This window comes from Halyomorpha halys, unplaced genomic scaffold (genome assembly GCF_000696795.3).
Source record: "Halyomorpha halys isolate HHAL.00 unplaced genomic scaffold, Hhal_1.1 Scaffold803.1, whole genome shotgun sequence".
NCBI lineage: Eukaryota > Metazoa > Arthropoda > Insecta > Hemiptera > Pentatomidae > Halyomorpha > Halyomorpha halys.
In genome coordinates this window covers 650,225-669,514 of record NW_027115654.1, presented here as the reverse complement: position 1 = coordinate 669,514, position 19,290 = coordinate 650,225, and the positions used below count along the sequence as shown (strand labels likewise).

The 19,290-nt window shown below is 29.8% G+C and overlaps 1 protein-coding gene across 1 annotated transcript in view; it reads left to right on the top strand.

Moving 5' to 3' along the window:
* LOC106686297 (uncharacterized) overlaps positions 1 to 18,801 on the top strand; it is a gene marked incomplete at its 3' end in the record, with an annotated part of 25,430 nt that extends 6,629 nt beyond the window's left edge. Inside the window, 13 exon segments of the mRNA XM_067052637.1 lie at positions 692 to 896; positions 1,209 to 1,397; positions 1,819 to 1,999; positions 2,634 to 2,778; positions 5,875 to 6,014; positions 7,192 to 7,353; positions 8,019 to 8,263; positions 8,399 to 8,638; positions 9,710 to 9,865; positions 10,648 to 10,799; positions 14,384 to 14,505; positions 15,039 to 15,221; positions 18,697 to 18,801. Coding sequence (XP_066908738.1) covers positions 692 to 896; positions 1,209 to 1,397; positions 1,819 to 1,999; positions 2,634 to 2,778; positions 5,875 to 6,014; positions 7,192 to 7,353; positions 8,019 to 8,263; positions 8,399 to 8,638; positions 9,710 to 9,865; positions 10,648 to 10,799; positions 14,384 to 14,505; positions 15,039 to 15,221; positions 18,697 to 18,801 — 2,225 coding nt within the window.
* Between the last annotated feature and the right edge of the window lie 489 nt (positions 18,802 to 19,290).

The following is a 19,290-nucleotide window of genomic DNA, read 5'->3' as shown; positions in this document are numbered from 1 at the left end:
TATATTAATACCAAAAGTATTACCATCCACAATTTGTTTTTTTACTAACAATTTCTTCCTAGAGTTGCATTCATGCATGAATAATGTTTATATTTTTTTATATATTATTTTGAGCTTTTTTTTTTTTTAATTTCTTCTTTAGATGCCTAGTGTTTAATATTTGTATGTAAAAATTTCAAGTATAGTTCAATGATGTTTAAGTAGCTTTTTTATCAAACAAATATTCCAGACAAAAATGGTCTGCATTCAAACTACTTTATAATACATTTAAAAAAATAAGTTCTTTTTTTTATTAGTATTTTTATTTATAGTATATTTTCTTAAAATCATGTGTAAATCAAGAATTATTTTCATGCAACATGGTTTATTATGTTTAAACACTTTACCCTGCCCTCTCTCCTCTCCTCAATGGTCCAAATAAAAATATTCACTTGGAGAGAAATGGATTAAAAGAAATTAAATGAATGATGAATGATAAAAAAAAAATCTATTAAAGGGATCAATTTTTATTGACATAATTTTGTAAGGAGCAATAAATATAAATTTTATTTTTATTATGAATGGAATAAAAATAATTTTTCTTTGTGCCTAATTCTTTTAGCCAAGGTTGTAGAGAATCTTGTTCATAAAAACATCATGTTCAAAATGTATAAGATGAAATATTTCTCATTTATATTTCATTAATTTATAGATGAGTTTTGTGAAGAATATCCACATAACTTAATTCCGACCCCTGGTTATTGGATTGAGTGTTCAAGACAAAAAATTGCCTCTGATACTATATGGGATGAGAGCGAGTCAGAAAGAGATGAAGAAGGAGAAGGGGGTGCTGAAGGTGGCGATGAGTACCATTATAGGCACCCACAGCTCCTCGAGGATGAAGAAGATGAGCCAAGGTATCTCTTTTCTTATCTTTTGCCCTTTCACTCTTTTATTACATTAATTATAGATGATAATCAATAATCAAAATTATATTGGATAAAAAACAAATAATTTGAACCAAATTTTTAGATTTATCTTTTGTTGACTGATTATAATATGTATATATTTTCTAAATAATTTAACCAGAATGTAGCCCATTTAATTTTTTTTAACAGCATAAGTTAGAAGAAGAATGGCAAAAAATCCGTTATGGAATTTCACTTATCTCAGTATATAAGATATTTTAATTACTGTGTCACATCTAATTTAAATTTTCATTCCTTTAGAAAGAAGAGTGTGATCGAGGAACAGTGGGAAAAGAACCAGTGCTTCGAGTTGACATCAGTCGAACAGGAGACCTATGAGAAATATTTCTATGGACATGAGCATTGGAACTACTTCACAAATGATGAAGATCTTGGTCCTGTGATCTTAAGTATAAAACAGGAAATGCTAAATGGGAGGGACCAGTTTAGGTAAGCATACTGATTAGTATACCTATCTATAATTTGGTATCCAGTTCAGAAGTTAGAGTTCATTACTGCATTATCATATCATCAAAATAATATTCATAAATGGCTATAGTCAACATTTGGTAACATGAATTTTTTTCACAATCCCTTGTTAAATTTTTATTTAACTTGAAAATCTTTAAATTTATAAGCATTATCATATAAATTAATGTAAAAGGTAAATTTTATTTTATCGTATGTTTATTTACTATGCATATATGTGAGCCATATATCTAGAATAAAAATACTTCCATCAAATTCTATAACTCAAAATATTTCTCAACTAAATTTTACTTACTTCAATTTAACTATGATCATTGTAATTTTATTACTATAAGCCAATTCTAATATAGTTCATTACTGTAACGTCAAAATTGTTTTGTAGGATCTTGGTTAGAGCAATCAGTTACACAGCTCATGGCTTGATCCCAGCATCTTGTGTTTTTGCTGATCGTTACAATCGGGAAGAAGTAGTTCGTTCCCTCGGAAAAGAAGTCAATCTTAATCCTCCTCTTACCCTTGGGCAACTACCAGATACTCCTGAAGAGTTGCTTAAGTTAGATCAGGTAGTCTATTATCTTTATTTAAATATATGTGAACATAGTGTTATTTTAGAGAATTTGTTTCATACAAATTTTTACGAACATCTTCATTGTAATCATACAGCTATTTGACAAAAAATATCTTAGCTACTTGAATGTTCAATTTTCTGCTATTATTTTCAATCCTATAATGAAAGTCTTCCTATATCCAGTTCCAGTTATTAACCCAGAAATGTTGGGAAAATCCTTAATAATCCTTATTATGTCACTACAAAACTATTCATAATAAACATGGTATCCCTTCCAGGAGAGCCTTGCCCTGGTAAAAGATATATTTCTTTTCAATATAAACTTCATGAACATTGGTCTAAAACCTTGCTTATAAATAAATTCCTGGTAACCCACCAAAGTCTATTAAGAATTGAAGGAAAAGTTTCTCATCTGTAAAACACTCATTTATACTTACTAATGATTAGTGTATATTCCCGTTATTTTTATGTTTTTCTGTACTAATACAGCTCATGGTACTGCTTGCATTTAAAATTGTAAGTTTTTATAATAAATTAATTATAGTATAGTAATTAATATATTAATTATTAATTAACTTCAGGTTGTTAGTGGTTCCACAATCATCAAATAAACGTACTTTATTTTGTAGGTCTTCATTAAATCGGAACTCAAAGTTGGTGTTATATATGTTAAAGAAGGTCAATATATGGAAGAAGAAATATTAGACAACAATGAAAATAGCCCATTATTTCAAGAATTCTTACAAATTTTAGGTGAAAAAGTGAGGCTTAAAGGTGAGCTAATCATACAATTTATGGAAGTTTATTCTTCAATTAATTATCTTACTTATGAAGCCTGTTATGATAAACGAGTTAAAAGAAAGACCATTCAAAAAAAAAAATTGCGTTTTGGATTTTCAAATCATTTTCCTAATGCAAATTGTATTATATGAAATAAATAATTTATTTCTATACTCTATAGCAGTGATTCCCAAAGTTGTGGGCACTGCAGCGATTCAGAGGGCAGTGATGGCCATAGGTGCATTTGGGGGGCGATGAATAACTATAAGTTGTCATAGTCAACAATATTACTGCTGATGAAAATAGAGCCAAGGATTACTAAATTGGTAGTAGCACCCCAGGTTCATCCTTCTCATTGACATGATTTCGAATGTACTTTTTTTTTGTATTACATTCTATTCTGAGTTCCATAAATAGTTTCATAATTTCTGAGTTGAATGTTTATAATTTACACCTTTCTTTGCTATATTTCAAGAAAATGGTAGAAACATTAAAACATATATATTTCCTATTAATTGCTATTTAAATTATTAAAAAATTGATTTCCAGGGGATGCTAAGTAATATTTCTCCTGGAAAGGGGGCTACAGGACAAAACAGTTTGGGAATCACTGCTCTATAGTATCAAATATTGTACTATCAAACCTATATGCACAGCCTTGTACAAATATTTTCAGCAAACATGGTTTATTCTTTCTTTCTTGCTGGTGAACCAATAACCAATTTTGTTGAATCACTGCATTTGAAATTAAAACCGCTCATTGTTATGTAAACATGTAATTAAAATGTATAAAATTGACATAAATAACAAAAATATTTGATGTTTAGGTAATTAACAATAAACTCAAATGAGATTAATTGAATTTGCTACATTTAGAAGTAGAAGCTGACTCCAACAATTGGTCAAACTGGGCCCTGTTTCATAATGAAAGCTAATAGTACTAGTTCATAGTACAAGTGTAGAAACTAGTGTGGTAATAATTCTAATACTTATTTTTTTCATGATAGGGATGACTATTAGTGATATTACAGGAATTAAAAATACTAAAGTAGAAGTTACTATTGTACAAGTCTGTGTAATTGAAATAAGATAAATCTAGAAGACTAATCGTATTACTTTGTACTTTATTATGAAACAGGCCCCTGAAGGTCTAATATCTTGCCATTGCTAGATAGTTATTTTTGCTGTTGTTCAAGTTTGATTCATCAACAATTTCATCTAAGTCTATTGGTACAGGACACTTCTCTACAATTATAGCATATTGGAGACCATGTTGTCCCTTGCTTCTTATAACCATGACCATTCCGACACCCCTTCGTAAATGCTGTGATAGTAACTTAAAGATCTCAGGGTTTCCCTACCAGTCCCACTTTCAGAATTTGTAACATTTTCTATAACCCTTCTGACATGGATATGTCAGCATCCTTTTTAGCATTTTTTACAGCAATGTTTTCATATGGAAATCTATTTATTAATGTTGATTGGAGTCATTTTTAGTTGCTTTAATTCAAGAAAAATGTATTTTTGACATTGTCAATAACATTTTTCCATTATATTTAACATTTTTTTATTAAATTTAACTTATTCCTTTCAAGTTCATTCATCCTCTAGAACTATGACAGACTGTGAAAAAATCAATATTGGGAGAATTACTTTGTCCAAATATATTATTTGTTTGCTATAATATATTTTACATTGCAAACATAAGATTTAAAAGTCCAGAACACAATTTTTTTTTAAAAATGGTCGTTCTTTCTTCCTAACAACTTGATTAATTTCTATAAATGGTGTTTGTTCAAAGCAGAATTATTTATTCTTTAATTTATAATATAGTAACGTTTTCCTATAAATGTATTGCTTAGGAGTTGTTTGTTTGGTTTTGTTTAACGGCGTAAAACCTCCCTGGTCATCAACGCCATTTACTTCCTATTAGTTTTCAGCAACATACGTATATACATACACATACATATTATCACATACATACATACATATATTCACACCCACATATATATATTTTCACATACACACATACACGCACATACACATAAACACACACATATTGCTTAGGAGTAATTAGTAATTAGTAAAAATCCAGAAATTTTGAGGTCTCTCTCCATAAAGAACAAACTGATTTGTTCAAACTTCAATAAACTCTCTTCACATGAAAATGAAAAGTTGAAAACCATTTCCGGTACTTAATTAGCATAAACCCTCTTTTTGGTCAGTATTGCCAGGTCTATTTATCATTTCCAAAATAGTAATTGAAGTTTCGCCACTAAAAAAGTATCCTCTTAATCTGTAAAAAAGTGCATCGTAGGAGCTCAGACATCCTAGCAATAGGCTCCCAAGTGCTCCTTTTGCCAAGGTATACATATCATATGTTGTTGTTTAGCTTCTAGGTAATTTTCTACTATTAGGTGACTAAATTAATGCAATAATCTTTATGTGTGCAAACTTTACTGAATGTAAATAATTAAAGTTATGTTGAACTATTAATGTATTAAAATCTAATACAAACCTAAAGTTCCATTTGTTATTTTGGCATAGGTCAAACAATCTTTTCAAACCATGTTTATTTTTAACAAACTTTTATTAAACAACTTTAATAAACATAAAAAAATGATGTTTCAAATTCTCTAGATGATGTTTCAATGCAATTATTTGATTCAATTATTATTTTCTTAATATTTGTAAAATTGAAAATATGAAAATAAAACTTGGAATGGGTCAAGTCTTATTGTTATTTTTATTTAATAGAAACCATAAAAATAACAATAAGACTTTTCACCTTTGTAACCTTCAGTGTAAAAATTATATAGTAATCATATTATTACACTGATACTAATTATCTGTACTAGCTGCCGACAAATTATGATTGGAACTAAGAAATTAGTTATAAAGAATACAGTTAGTTATTAAAATAAATTAATACTTTATTGAATTTTTCTATCAATATTTAGAAAATAATTTAAATAAATTACCTTTATTTTTTCCTTATATATCGTTAATGTAGTCATTAAAAAAACAATAATCGAATGTTTTCCTTAGTCGATTAAGAAATTTTAATCATCTTTCTTGTCTTTTTTTAAGGGTTTGACAAATACAAAGGGGGATTGGATACAGTTCATGACCTTACTGGGCTCTACTCAATTTATACAAACTGGAGAAGTATTGAAATTATGTTTCATGTATCCACACTCCTGCCATATGAAAAACATGATCCACAGAAGGTACTTGTTGTAAAAATAGTATCAAATGTAAGGTATTTGTTGTAAAAAGCTACTTAAATAATGAAAGGATTATTTTTTCCTCACTAAAATAAAAGAATCCATTAAAAATTACTTTCTTAAAATATTATTAATTTTATTTTTAAACTTAACTATCTATATCAATCACTGGGAAATATGTTAACCTTACAGCTCAGTAATAAATTCTGTAACAAATTATCTGTGATAAATTCCTGCACAAACTCCATAGGGTTAGATGGAATATATGTTAAACTAGTAAAATTATATCTCCCTGAAATCCTGCTGGGCCTTCTTTTTATTTAAAACTTTTCTCTCCAAAATTCAGTTTTTTTCACTTCCTGGAAAGAAATTCCTAATACATTCCATTAAAAAAATCTCCAACCCTAATCTCCATCCTCTCCAATATTCCCAAATCAATAGAAAGAATTGTTATATCACAAATAGAGATATCAATTCACTCGATCCTGGGAGGCTTGTTGAAGGCTGGGAGCCTTGTTTCCCTCTTGGCTTTTCCATCTGCCCAAGTCAAAATCACTTCCAGCATACAGTACACAATAAAAATTAAATGAACTGATAAATGACATATGAATTGATTATTTTATTTTTTTTTTACCTTTTACTTCTTTTATTTTTTATTTAGGATAAGAATGTATTGTATTTTTTTTACGGACTTTATATTTATTTATATTGTAGACAGTGTATAAATATAAATTAAGTTATTTTTATTTTTAAGTTCTAGTTGAATTGTTTTCTTATAATCTGTTCATATAAATTATGTTGTGGGTCAGGGAGGGTTTTATAACAAAAGACAAAGAGTATTTGCACTGATGGAGGCCACAAGCTAACAGAACTCAGACCAAGAAAACAGCCAATTTGTTTCAGGTCTGAAGCAGTGTTGCCATCCACTGGTTTATTTACAGTTATATTTACAAATTAAATAATAATACATACTAATTTTCTACAAGTCATTCTGAAGGGACTCTGACCCAGTATGACATTGATTTTCTTTTCTATTCTATCCTATATTTATTCAGAGGTCCTTGTATTCTGAAGTATATTTATTAAATTTGGCAATAAATGTTTTTAATATATTTAATTGTTAGTCAAAATGAAGATAATGTTTTATTTTATTTCTCAAATTATTTGTTTTAACTTATAGCTTCAGAGGAAAAGACATATTGGCAATGATATAGTGTGTGTAGTGTTTCTGGAAGCTGATAATACTTCATTTTCTCCATCTTGCATAAAATCTCACTTCCTTCATACCTTTATTTTGGTGAGAACATCACCAAGAATCAAGAGAAAACCTACAAGATATGAGGTAAAAGCATGTTTAAAAAAAAATTGTTTTTAACTAGATAACAACTAAATTATTCAGTATTTTTGACACTACTGTTTTAATGACAGTAGTGCTTTGATTATGTATAGAATTACCAGAAGTGAAGGTCATCACTGATGTCTTCTTTGGATGGGAATGGTAAAGGTTAATTTAAAAATTATGGATAGTCTTCCTCTTACTCCAATCTTGCAGGTAGAGGAAATTATTTGAAAAAAAAATTTAAAGTATCCATTCATATTCACTACATCCCTGAGGCTGTGATGGCCGAGCAATTTGAGCCTTGGGATTTAAAGTATCTAGCTCAGAACAGTGTAGTTTCAATTTCCACTTGAATCTAGTACTTCTTTGGTGGTACTCATGCAAGAACTGATTGGTCCATTAGGCAGGCTAATTCTCTCCATCGTTCCTTGGAAACTGACATAATTTGAGTCCTACCTGGTAAAAATTGTTATACTCACATAAAACCATATATTTATTTCACCATATATACTTAAGTTTATCTTTATAGTATTTAAAAGAATGTGCACTATTTACTCTTTTTACATATCTTATTAAAATATATGTTTTGTTTAATTATAAAGTATAAAGATGATTGTAAAAGTTCATGCATTTGAATAAAAGTAATCAACACTCTTCCACTCTTATAGGTGTCTGTTGTTACGAGGGATGAAGTGGGAGCATATAAGCCATATTTATGGGAACAAAGTGTTTTTGATAAAGGTCCAATGTTCAGAGAGTGGCTTTTGACAAAAATTGTAAATGGAGAAAGGGCTAGTTACTCAGCACCAAAGTTTGCTAGAATGCAGGAAAGAACTAGGAGTCAAATGTTGGAAGACATAGTTGCTAACCTAGCCAATCATGCTGAAACTGGACAGATTCCCAAACCCTACAGGTGAATATTATGCCTTTAAAAACTGTATGATAGATATAGTCGTGTTTAAGTTACTTTGGTGAAGAAGATATTTAGTTGGAAGATTTGCAGTATTAAATAGTGTATATCATATTTATTTTTTTGTTTGTGTTCTAGACGTGGTTCATGGAGACCAATTGGCCATATGAGGCCTTCAAGTCCTTTATTGGATTCTGTTAGAGATAGATTTGAAGACTATGATCAGCTAGCAAAGGATTTCACCAAAGCTTTCCTCAATTCAGAACCTAACATTTCTGTTAATGCACAATTGTTTGATGTTGTTTTCTTGGTTGGACAGAACAAGCAAAAGCAAAGCAGACTGATAGGAGTTAGAGCTATACTTGGAGTTAGAAGCAGGTAACATAAGCATAATAGTGAGGTTAAAAATAAAACATTAAGTCCCAAAATGGGGCTAATCTGGAAGCTTAGGGTGTAAGAATGTCAATAAATATAAATAAAAAGTTATTTAGATCTTTGGCACCAATTATTTTTTACTTACTTTGCACAAATTCTAAATATTTATTCTGTTGTCAATTAGAATACATAATTACTGTTATTTCTATTCTAAATACCTATTTTGGTTTGGGTCCAAGCTACATCTCCTCATATATAAGAGACCAAATAACTCTTGTTTAAGGTTTTCTAAAAGTACACAACCATTCATAGGCTATAACTTATTATAATAACTTTGGATATGAACTCCTAATTTACAAGGTTTATTGTCATGCAAAGAATTTCTCCTAAAAGATTAATTATGAAATAAAACACTCTCGAGATAGCCATTTTGTACAGAATTAACAGTTTGTACTAGAAAACTGTGCTAGCTTCATCATGAACCTGACTGCCTTAACAATTCATGGATTTATTACCAAATATTTGATATTCATCTATATGAAAATTAATCTATTGGTTTTTAAAAAAAAAAAAAAAGGTATGGCAATATATTGTATAAAATAAGTTTTATTATTTTGGTTTTTAAATAAACCGGTAGTTGGCGACACTAGGATACTGCTGAGAACAAAGCAGGTATGCTGCTTTGTTCGAGAGCAGTCTGTCGTGGGATCTGTTTATGAAAACACTCTTGTTGTCTTTATTTATAAAAATCCTCCCTACTTTCCACTACACAATAAACATCCATACACTCTTATACTTTTACCAGCTCAATAGCATCATTAATCATGTCATTGCTCATTTCTTGTCAAGTTTTAAAATATTTATAGCTTTCCAGCCTCCAAGCTGGATTTGACTTACTACAGTTTGATTGTGCTTATTAATTATTGCATGTTGACCTACAACATACCCCTTTAAATTCTTATAGAATATATTACACATATTGTAATGATAATTAAAAATAGTTCATAATAGTCATATTAATGTTTCAGAAAGAAATAACTATAAATTTAGTTACTAACCGTTACATGTATTTAGAGTGTTTCAGGAAATGCTATATGGAATACAAACAGGTTTTGGGTCACCTCAAGTTCCTGTGGCTGAATTATTAGCGAGAGCTGTTCCTTCTTTACCAAGCCCTCAGAAACCTAAGAGCAGTAACTTTCTACAAGTACCAGATATTGAAACTCCAAGGTAGAAGCAAATAACAAATTCATTTCTTATTAATCTAATTTATTTAATAATAATTAAATAACAAACTTAATAAAGGATAATTGGAGCTTAATAAGGTGCTGGGGATTCTAAGATCATTTATTTATATAAATTTGGATTTGATGTTTCAGTGTGTTCAATTGAATTAACCTTTTGCCCTTTCTATTACTCCTGGGTCTACTTCTTTCTCTCATCTAAAATCTTTTAGAGGAATAGGAGATATTAAGGGTACATGACGAAAAACAAGGGATATCTTGGGTCTCATTAATACTGTATAAATAAAAAACCTCAATTAGAAACACAGCTGTGCATGAACTACAATAATGAAAAATAATTTAATTTAAAAGAAACTGATTATGATAATAATCTTATTTATCCTAAGTAACTGAGTGTGCTTGCATTCTACCTGAACAGATTGGTCGGTTGTTGATTAAATTATTTTGGATTTTAATATTTTTATTGTTTCAAGAATTGATGATTTAAATTTCATTACTGACCATGAACTTATCATGATATAATACAAAGCTTACAAAAAGTTAAGTTGGGTTTACATTCTTAACAGTAATGATAACATTTCAGTGTGCCACTATGTTTATAGGAAAACTAAGGAAAATTGTTAGTATCTTCATAGTTATTTGATTTTCTAGTTTTAGAAAAATATCATGTAAAATCTTTCTAAGATACATGAATTTAATTTTTTTTTAATTTATAGACAATGTATAATAGACAATACATAATATTTATGACCTCGTATATCATTTCAGACCAAAAAGTGTACCAAGCTCGCCGATGGTAAAGAGAGCATTCTCAAGGCTTGGAACCCTTACAGCTGGATGGGGCAGATCTATAAGGAAACAACATTCCCATTTATCAGCTGATGACAAGAAAAAATGGGCTTCCTCACAAGACTGTTCCAGTAATATCTAGATTTATGAGATTTTTTTATTTATTTATTATAGCATATTTTAGTTTTTACGATTCTTAGTTAATAATTGTTTTAAAAAATATTATGACCAAAACATTGAAATTATGATGGTTTAGAGTTTACATTTTATGGTAACATCTTTCTTATCTTTAACTATTATCAACACTTATTTATTTATTAAAGTCCCCTATATATTGTAATCACCCACTGTTTTAAAACTGTAATTAAAAATCCAACCATATTTAGCTCAATCCGATCCAATGCTAATTACGGATGTTCATCAAACTAGTATCAATCTGCAGATCGAAATATCTAATGGATGGCTTCAAGTGGACCTTGAACTTCCCAACGGTCAGGCTAATATTCCTACTCTGTTTTGGTTTTTTTTCCAACAAAAACAATGGAATTTTTAAAAAAAATGACTAGACCTGTACCTAGTCATATTGTGGAATTCTTACCCACTAAAACCAGTTTCTTACTCATGTTGTTTCCTCTCTGCAGAACTGTCATCAGATATTATTTCATAGAGAGAAATGGCTGTGTACTGCTTCATAATTACCTTCTTTGGGACCATCATTGGACATTACATCATTACTTGTTCTAGGATGCAAGTGAACACTCCTAGATCTCTCCTCCACCCATAACCTCTTCAAAATAACTGACAAGGTTCTTCACCACTGCTCAATGTTCATCCAAGCTTAATACTTGATTTGCCAAATTTTCTGAAGTCATAATCAATCCACACAATTCCTCCATATATTCTTTCCTTAGTGAAGCGGTTACATGCCAAAAACACATATTCCACTGTTTCTTGAACCACCAGATATGCTGGACATTCAGCAGTATTGAATCAGAGCTGGTAAGCTCTAAAATACCACTTTCCAGTCAACAGCTGGATCACATAGTAGGCCACATGTGTACATATCTATCTCACATATTACTTCACATAGGAAACAATCCAAAATGTACTTCCTACCCTTATTGACCCTCTGAGACTATATGTTTCCTGTGTATATTGGTGTATTTGTTTCTTTGTATGTCTGTGAGCATTCATCTATGTATAAAAAATTAACAAATAATGAACATAAAAATAAATTATAGTACTAAAAAGAGTATAATAGTCAAACAGATGTGACATGTGTCATATGAGGTAGAAGTTATTTTAAGTACTTTGACCAACAGAGGCTGGAGGTTGGTTTTGGTTTGAATATGGACAGCAGCAAGTTTCTGAGGCTTTTGGTTCCCAGTTGATGCTTTGGAATGTGTCAGAAAAAAAATTAAACAGAGCACATACTCACCCTAATACTAAAGGTAAAAAAAGAAGAAGTCAATTCCTGTTTTTCTTCAAGGAGTTGTTGACAAGACCGTCAATTCCATAGAAGAATTGTAGATTTTGATGCGCTTTAACAATCATAAAGGCAAATGAGATTGCAATCTTCTTATATTATTTGTTTATATTAAGAGTTATTTTAAATACTTACTGGAAGATAAATTAATAAAACACAAACTTTTGCAATTGGGTTACAAAATGCTCTCCTAACTTTATAAGCACATGCTTTCTAACATTATTTTCTCAACCATTTCCCTATTTTAACATCTATGATAAAGTATAAATACTATTAAATTTATTTTCAGATTTGATGAACAAAACTTGATAAAATTTCATCAACTTCTGAACCAACAAAATTAAAATTTTTTTTTAGGTGTTTGAATGGTACCTTATTGAAACTAGATAATCAGTTGTTAAACTAGTTGTAGATAATCAGTGGTTAGTTATAATTATTATATTAGTTACTTCTTTCATTAAAAAATTTTTGATTTTCAGATAAATCTTAGCTACAAAGTGATATTAGCTATTTTCCTATTGTAATGTATATATATTAGGAAGTTAAGGAATATTGCTTTTCAGTTTCCATTCTAAGGAGTGTTCTGACATCAGAAGCAAAATTATCCATCCATGTCTTTTCAAATGGTCACAAACTTACTCAATCTTTTATGAATTAGAAGGTTTTCAGTTTAAGTGTTAGTTTGTTGTAAACCAGTTTATATTTGTTGATACATATGGATTAGTTTTATAATGAAAGGGCGATTAAATTTATCAGAAAAGATCAATCAAATGTTCTATACCTTAAATCAGATTTTTGAAACTGATATTTTTGCTTTTTTTGGTACTTTTTTTTATACTCATTAAGAAATTAAATATTTTATATGATATTCTTTGTTTTTTAAATCCCTTCAATTGATATCTATTTTTGCTAACTATAGCTGTTCTACAATTTATATTATTTGGTACTTCCTGTCGTATTTGTAATTATGTTATAATCACCTACACTAATATGGCACTAGATTAACTTCAATAAAACTCAATCTTATTAAAAGTTAAATTACTGAAGTTATTGATCTTAATATATCAAGCCATTAGACTATGATTATTTTAGTCCTCTATTTGTACTTGGTTACAGTTTTCTTCAGCACCTCTTTTTGCTACTTTTTTTGGTCTTTGAGAATGTGTCTATTTCTTTCAAGGTAAGGATGGGTAGGACCCACTGCAGTGTATCACCCATACACAAAATCTTTGGCCCTCCCAAGAACGTGAACCTTGGCTCAAAAGCCCTTATGATTGTGAGGCCCAGTAATTTCACAATCAGGAGTCATTTTACTTCCATACATGACTGGACAATGGGGAAATGCTTTCTCAAGCCTTTCAAGCTTTTCACCTGCTTCTGGTTTCTGCTGTATCCTCTGGGTAAAGTTTTCCATTAGCTCAGGCTTTTATCAATTCTCATCTGAGGATTTAAAGCCAGACCTGCTGAGCTATCTTTAATTAAAGCATGTTTCTTTATGTCTTTCTACTGAATAAGATAGAGAGGTACCACTTCCACTAAGGCCTGCACTGCCTCATGGGATACATTCTAGTACGTCCTGGTGATTTGCAACAAAGCTCTTCTCTGGATCGTTGCCAACATTCCACTTGTGAAGTTATCAATCCCTGATTTACTTCAAGACTGTTTCTATCAAATATACATTGAGATGATTTAACTCCAAGATAGACATGTTTATTTTATCATTCTCATTCCATTTTATCAATAATCTTTTTAAAGAATCTTCATTGCTTAAACTGGCTTCCTAAGCCTTTTTTTTATGAGTCCATGATCTACTCGGTGTCATAACCTGTATCCGCAACAGTTTAACAGCAGTATGTCATGGAACCTTGTCTGATACATGTGCCTTTCTTCATCAAATTAGTTTTAGTTGTAATAGGGATGGTTAGGGATGGTAACCTTTACTAACCTATTTTTTGTCATGGAGACCTATGAATGGCTTTATTAATCATTGTGCAGCTCTCTGTTGAGTATATCTGCCATTGTTTTGTGGTGTCTTATTCTATGTATATTTTTCTAACCCATAGAACATACATCAATATATTGTATGATAGGAAAGGTGTGATATTATAAGCATGGATTTACATAAGCTCAGAATGTCTAGATGATTGGATGAATGCAAAGAGCATTCATTATGATGTAATTAATAACAAATGTAAAAATTCTGCTAATAATTTGCTTCATTTTTCGCAGACAAAGAAGGAAAAGATGGAAAAGATAAAGACAAACAAGCTCCTTCTCAACTTGCTGTACCAAGACTGAGTGTTTGTGCTGATGTACAGAAAGTAGATAGAGCCAAGCTAGCGCAAGTTGAGGTGAAACAATTTAATAAATAACATTATTTGTTGATTTATATTATATTGTTTTAAATGACATGTTATGTATTAGGTATATTACATATGGTCATTTTGGGATTTATCTCTGTTGTATACTCTATTGAGGACTGGAAATATCTATGTACATTTCATTAAAAGTTCCATGGATTACTAGTCTATGCTTTCCAAAGTTAAGGAATTAAGATTTGTTCAATATTCCATCCTGAAATAAATTTTAATCTTCAAGAGTAGATTATTTACTGAGACCCTTACTATTTATAATCCTCAATTAGTGTTGAACTAGCAAGTTCTAACAGCAGCTATAACATAATATTATACTTTAAATTATGAACATCTAGCATTATGTGCATCTTAATGCTTTATCTTTTAAGATCCTTTATACCTTAAAGATTTTTCTAAGTTGGATCTGAAAATATTTCAATTAAAATAAACTGATTTTCAATGGACAACTCATATAGCCTTTTATGTCATGAAAAGACAAAATTTACCTTTCTGTTATTTTCTTTTTTCAGTTCTCGATTATAGAGTTTGATGCTGATACCTTCAGAATACTGCTGGATTATCTGCATACAAGCTCATGCCCCCTTACATGTGCCAATATTCCTGGACTAATTTGTGCAGCAGAGCACTATGATCTCCCAGAACTTCTTCAAGCTTGTTTTCACCATGCTAAGCAATTTCTTCGTATTGAAGTGGTAATGATATTAATTTTTCAATTAAAAATCAATATAAAAACCTATTACTGTAATACTATAAATATGGATATTTTATTTTATTGTTAATACATTGACTACTAACTAAGAGATATCACATAATTATCTAGGATACTAACCATGCCTCATTGTGTGATTGTTTTTACTTGCCATATATATGAATTTATTAAGGAAATAGGATAAGAAAATATAAGATAAATCCCAGTTGCCCTTAGAAGGTAATAGCACATGTAATGAAATAATTCATAGTTGGTAGCCAACTTGTTAAATAGCGAAACTATCATTTTTTCATGCATCTTCATTGTGAAAATTATTATTTTATTTTCAATTTTATTGAAGTCATCAGTCCATCGTGTACTTCAAAGTCTTAAAACATTTTTTTCTTCTGCTTCCTTTCTTATCGGCAATACAGCGATTCCAGGCTGTAACCCCAGTCTATATATAAGAACAAATAAACATGCTAGTCCCAACTCAATGCCATCTCCTTCACTGCTCTCATGGACAGCAGTCTCCCTGATACATCTCTGACCTCAATTCTTCTTCTCTTTTTACCTTGATAAAAATGTGCTAGTAAAATTGTGCACTATGTTGATAGTTTTATTTGACTACCAGTTGAGGAAATTCATTTTCCATTAAGTTGTGAAGTCTGATATTCTTGGACAATTGGTTTTCCTTCTTCGGACAACAGGCTCAGCAGACCCCTGAATACTGTATTTGTGGCTGCTGGATATCTTTTCCACAACTCTGTAGCTTAGTGTGAAAATCAGCATGTTCAGTAAGAATTTGGAAAACCCAATAGTCACCCATCTGTGCTCATTTACTTTGGATTCAAGATTTCTGTAATCCATCTCCTGTTCTATTACCATCCCACTAAGCCTTACTATTCGATCCACACAGTCTGTTTATACATCAATCTTCTACCTCAGAAAGATTAAACTTATATCATATATATATATATATATATGTGTGTGTGTGTGTGTGTGTATATCCACATACGTTGTATAAAATAGGTTTTATTATTTTGTTTGTAAAATAAAACGGTAGATGGCGAAACTGCTCTGGCCTGGGATAGCTTGGCATCCTAAATTCCATAACAATATATCCAGAGTTGAATTAAATCAATCTAGGCAAAATCAAGTTTATAAGGATAGAGAGGAAAAATGACTTATATAAATATTTAGTGATTTTCTTTTTTCTGCTTTCCAAATATTTATTTATTTTTAAATTATTTACACTACACTGGAGTTTCATAGTCCTCCTTCGTTCTTATATAAATTTGAAAAACAATTCAACAATAATATAATAATAAAAACCTATTTAGCAATTATTAGTTAAAATTTTTTATAAATTACCCTTTTATAACAATAATATCCTCTCTCTTCCTGGCTCCCTATGTCTAAAATCCATAAATTTTACTTTGTCAATTTTTTTAAACTATAAAATTCTGTTTGTCCTTCATATTACTCTAAAATTTGTCAAGCTTATTATTATTATAAGTTCCTAATTTCATATTTTTGTGATCATATTCTATAAATATCTTTTTTATGTTTTATGTTAAATCTGATGTGTAATTAATTTTGTAAAACTTTAACCTGTTTTTATTTATTTAACGTGTTCTGTTTTTGGATCATTTATTTTTGTTTTTGACCTTGTCTTCCTTACTTTTTGTTATTTCTACCATGCTGATAGTCTATGATTTGTAATAGTCTATGATGCTTTTGTTTTATTATTTTTATTTTATTCTCTTGTTTCTATCTGATTCCTGCATTTTTCATTTTCTTCATGTTTTATTTTTTTATCCATGCATTTTCCCTTTAAGAACCTATCTATATTCTTTTCACTATTATTTTACAAAATTCTGTAAATTATTCTTGTAGGATAACATTTTTTTTTCAAAATATGAATTTCCGCTTTTATATATGCATTAAAGGTTCTTCGTCTTTTAAATCTTTGGCTCTTTTTATTAGGTTTTTCGCTACATTAAACTTTTGCCAATATGGGTAATTGGAACAGAAATTTATTATCATGTTACTATTTAGGTTTTTCATCCATTTTGTCAATATTTTCTTTCTCAAAATACTTTATAGTTTAAAAAAAATTGACAAAGTAAAATAATGAATTTTAGACATATGGAGCCTGAAAAAAGACCTGATATTATTGTTGTAATAGGGTAATTTTTACAATTTATAGCTAGGCCTGAGGGTCCAATTAACAATATATCTTATAATCACAGTTGAGGCCATTGTGATGTCAATCCAACTCTTTCTCATCAGAGAATATAAGAATGTGAGTTGGCTCGTCCTTTTTTAGTTAGATGTATGTTTTCCTGTTCAGTGGGGTGGACACTGGGTTCTCAGCCAATGGTTCCCATAATTTTAATTCCAATTAATTGGCCATCCATTATTAAGATCTCTTATTTATCTTCCATCTAGGATTCTTTTCATACAAAAGTTTTTATCATGCAAAAATTTTCTTAGCAAAGGTGTCATCACCCCCACAGACCAAAGCCCACCTTGGCTTGGATCCATTATTCTGTTTTGTAAGATTAGTGTTTAATTATGTCAATTGGATTCTTATTTCCACTACTTATAGTGACATAGGTAGTCTCATTGGCTGCCATCAATATCGATGGAAGAAATTGTATGATATCTGCCATTATTTGCTTCTTTACTAATGGTACTCCCAATGAGACTTGCATCTTAAAATAGCAAATCATACATTAAATTAAGCTTTAGGATTCCCCTGTGGCCAAAAAAAAGATATTTAAAATAAAAGTTATTCTTTCATTATCATCTTCCATTTTTAAGAACTTCTCACTTTCCTAAATTAATGGTGAAACTTAAGCATGTTTCAATGGTGAAGTAATATTTTTTTAGGAATTATGATGAATGTAAAGATATTTTACCAAAAATTCAAGATTTATAGGCAGTCAAAATTTAATCTATTGTAAAGAAATCGCTCCAGTTATTCAAATATCTTTTCTTCATGAGGAGAAGATTGTTGAGGGTGCAGTTAGTGAAGTGAAAAACAGATATAAGTTAAACAATTTATTTATGCCAAAGTTTTGGACTTAATTTCATTTGGCATTCATCAGGGCTAAGTACAGACAAGATAACTACTGTATTGAATAAAAAACAGTGTCCCGAGAAAATAAAGAGATAACATATAATATGATATAACAAGAGAATAAAAAGATAACAAATAATATTCAAATTCAACAATTCAGACCAAAATTTTGGCACAAATAAAATATGTTTCATTTATTTCTGTTTATCATTCAACTGACCATATCATTGAATTCTTCCCCTCATATTTAATTTTGATCATTCTTCTTTCTTCTAAAATTGTTGTTATAACTTATATCTAGTCATTTATTAAAGAATGACAGTCACTCAATGGATATATTTATTTTCCTATAAATAAATAAAAATAATTTGGTATTAATCAATACTTACAGGTTTGCTGCATGTTATGCTCACTAGAAAATTATTATTGGAGGTACACATCAGCTTCTGAGTTAGTCAACATGATACTTGCTTTTGTAGAAACTAGAGCACACCAGGTAAATTTATTAATGGGTACTTTTCAGTAAAATGCATATATGAAACAATGATTTTTAAGAATAATGTTACTATTCTGTTCAAATCTTACTGTTAATATGTGAATAATCACAATTTCTGGGCAAAAAAATAGAGTCTAAGACGATCCACCAGGAGTATTTATTGGCTGGTGCTCTTGAGTCTTTAGATGAACCTGTGAGTTATATAGTCAGAAACATGAAATGTTGGGTGCTGTTGTTTAAAATATTCTTTGAGCTAAAACAATGATTTGTTAACAACTATTTATTTGCCGACATTTCGTCCCAGTTCGCAGGGCTTTATAAGGGCTAAAAAAGATACAAAACAATTAAAAATATGTAGACAATGTAGGATAATAAGATACAAATAGTAAACTAATGTAGGGTTAAAAATTATGAAAATATAAGTGAAAAAAATTATATAAAAATTAACAATAAAGTAAATAATAATAAATGAGTCATCCTGTTTATATT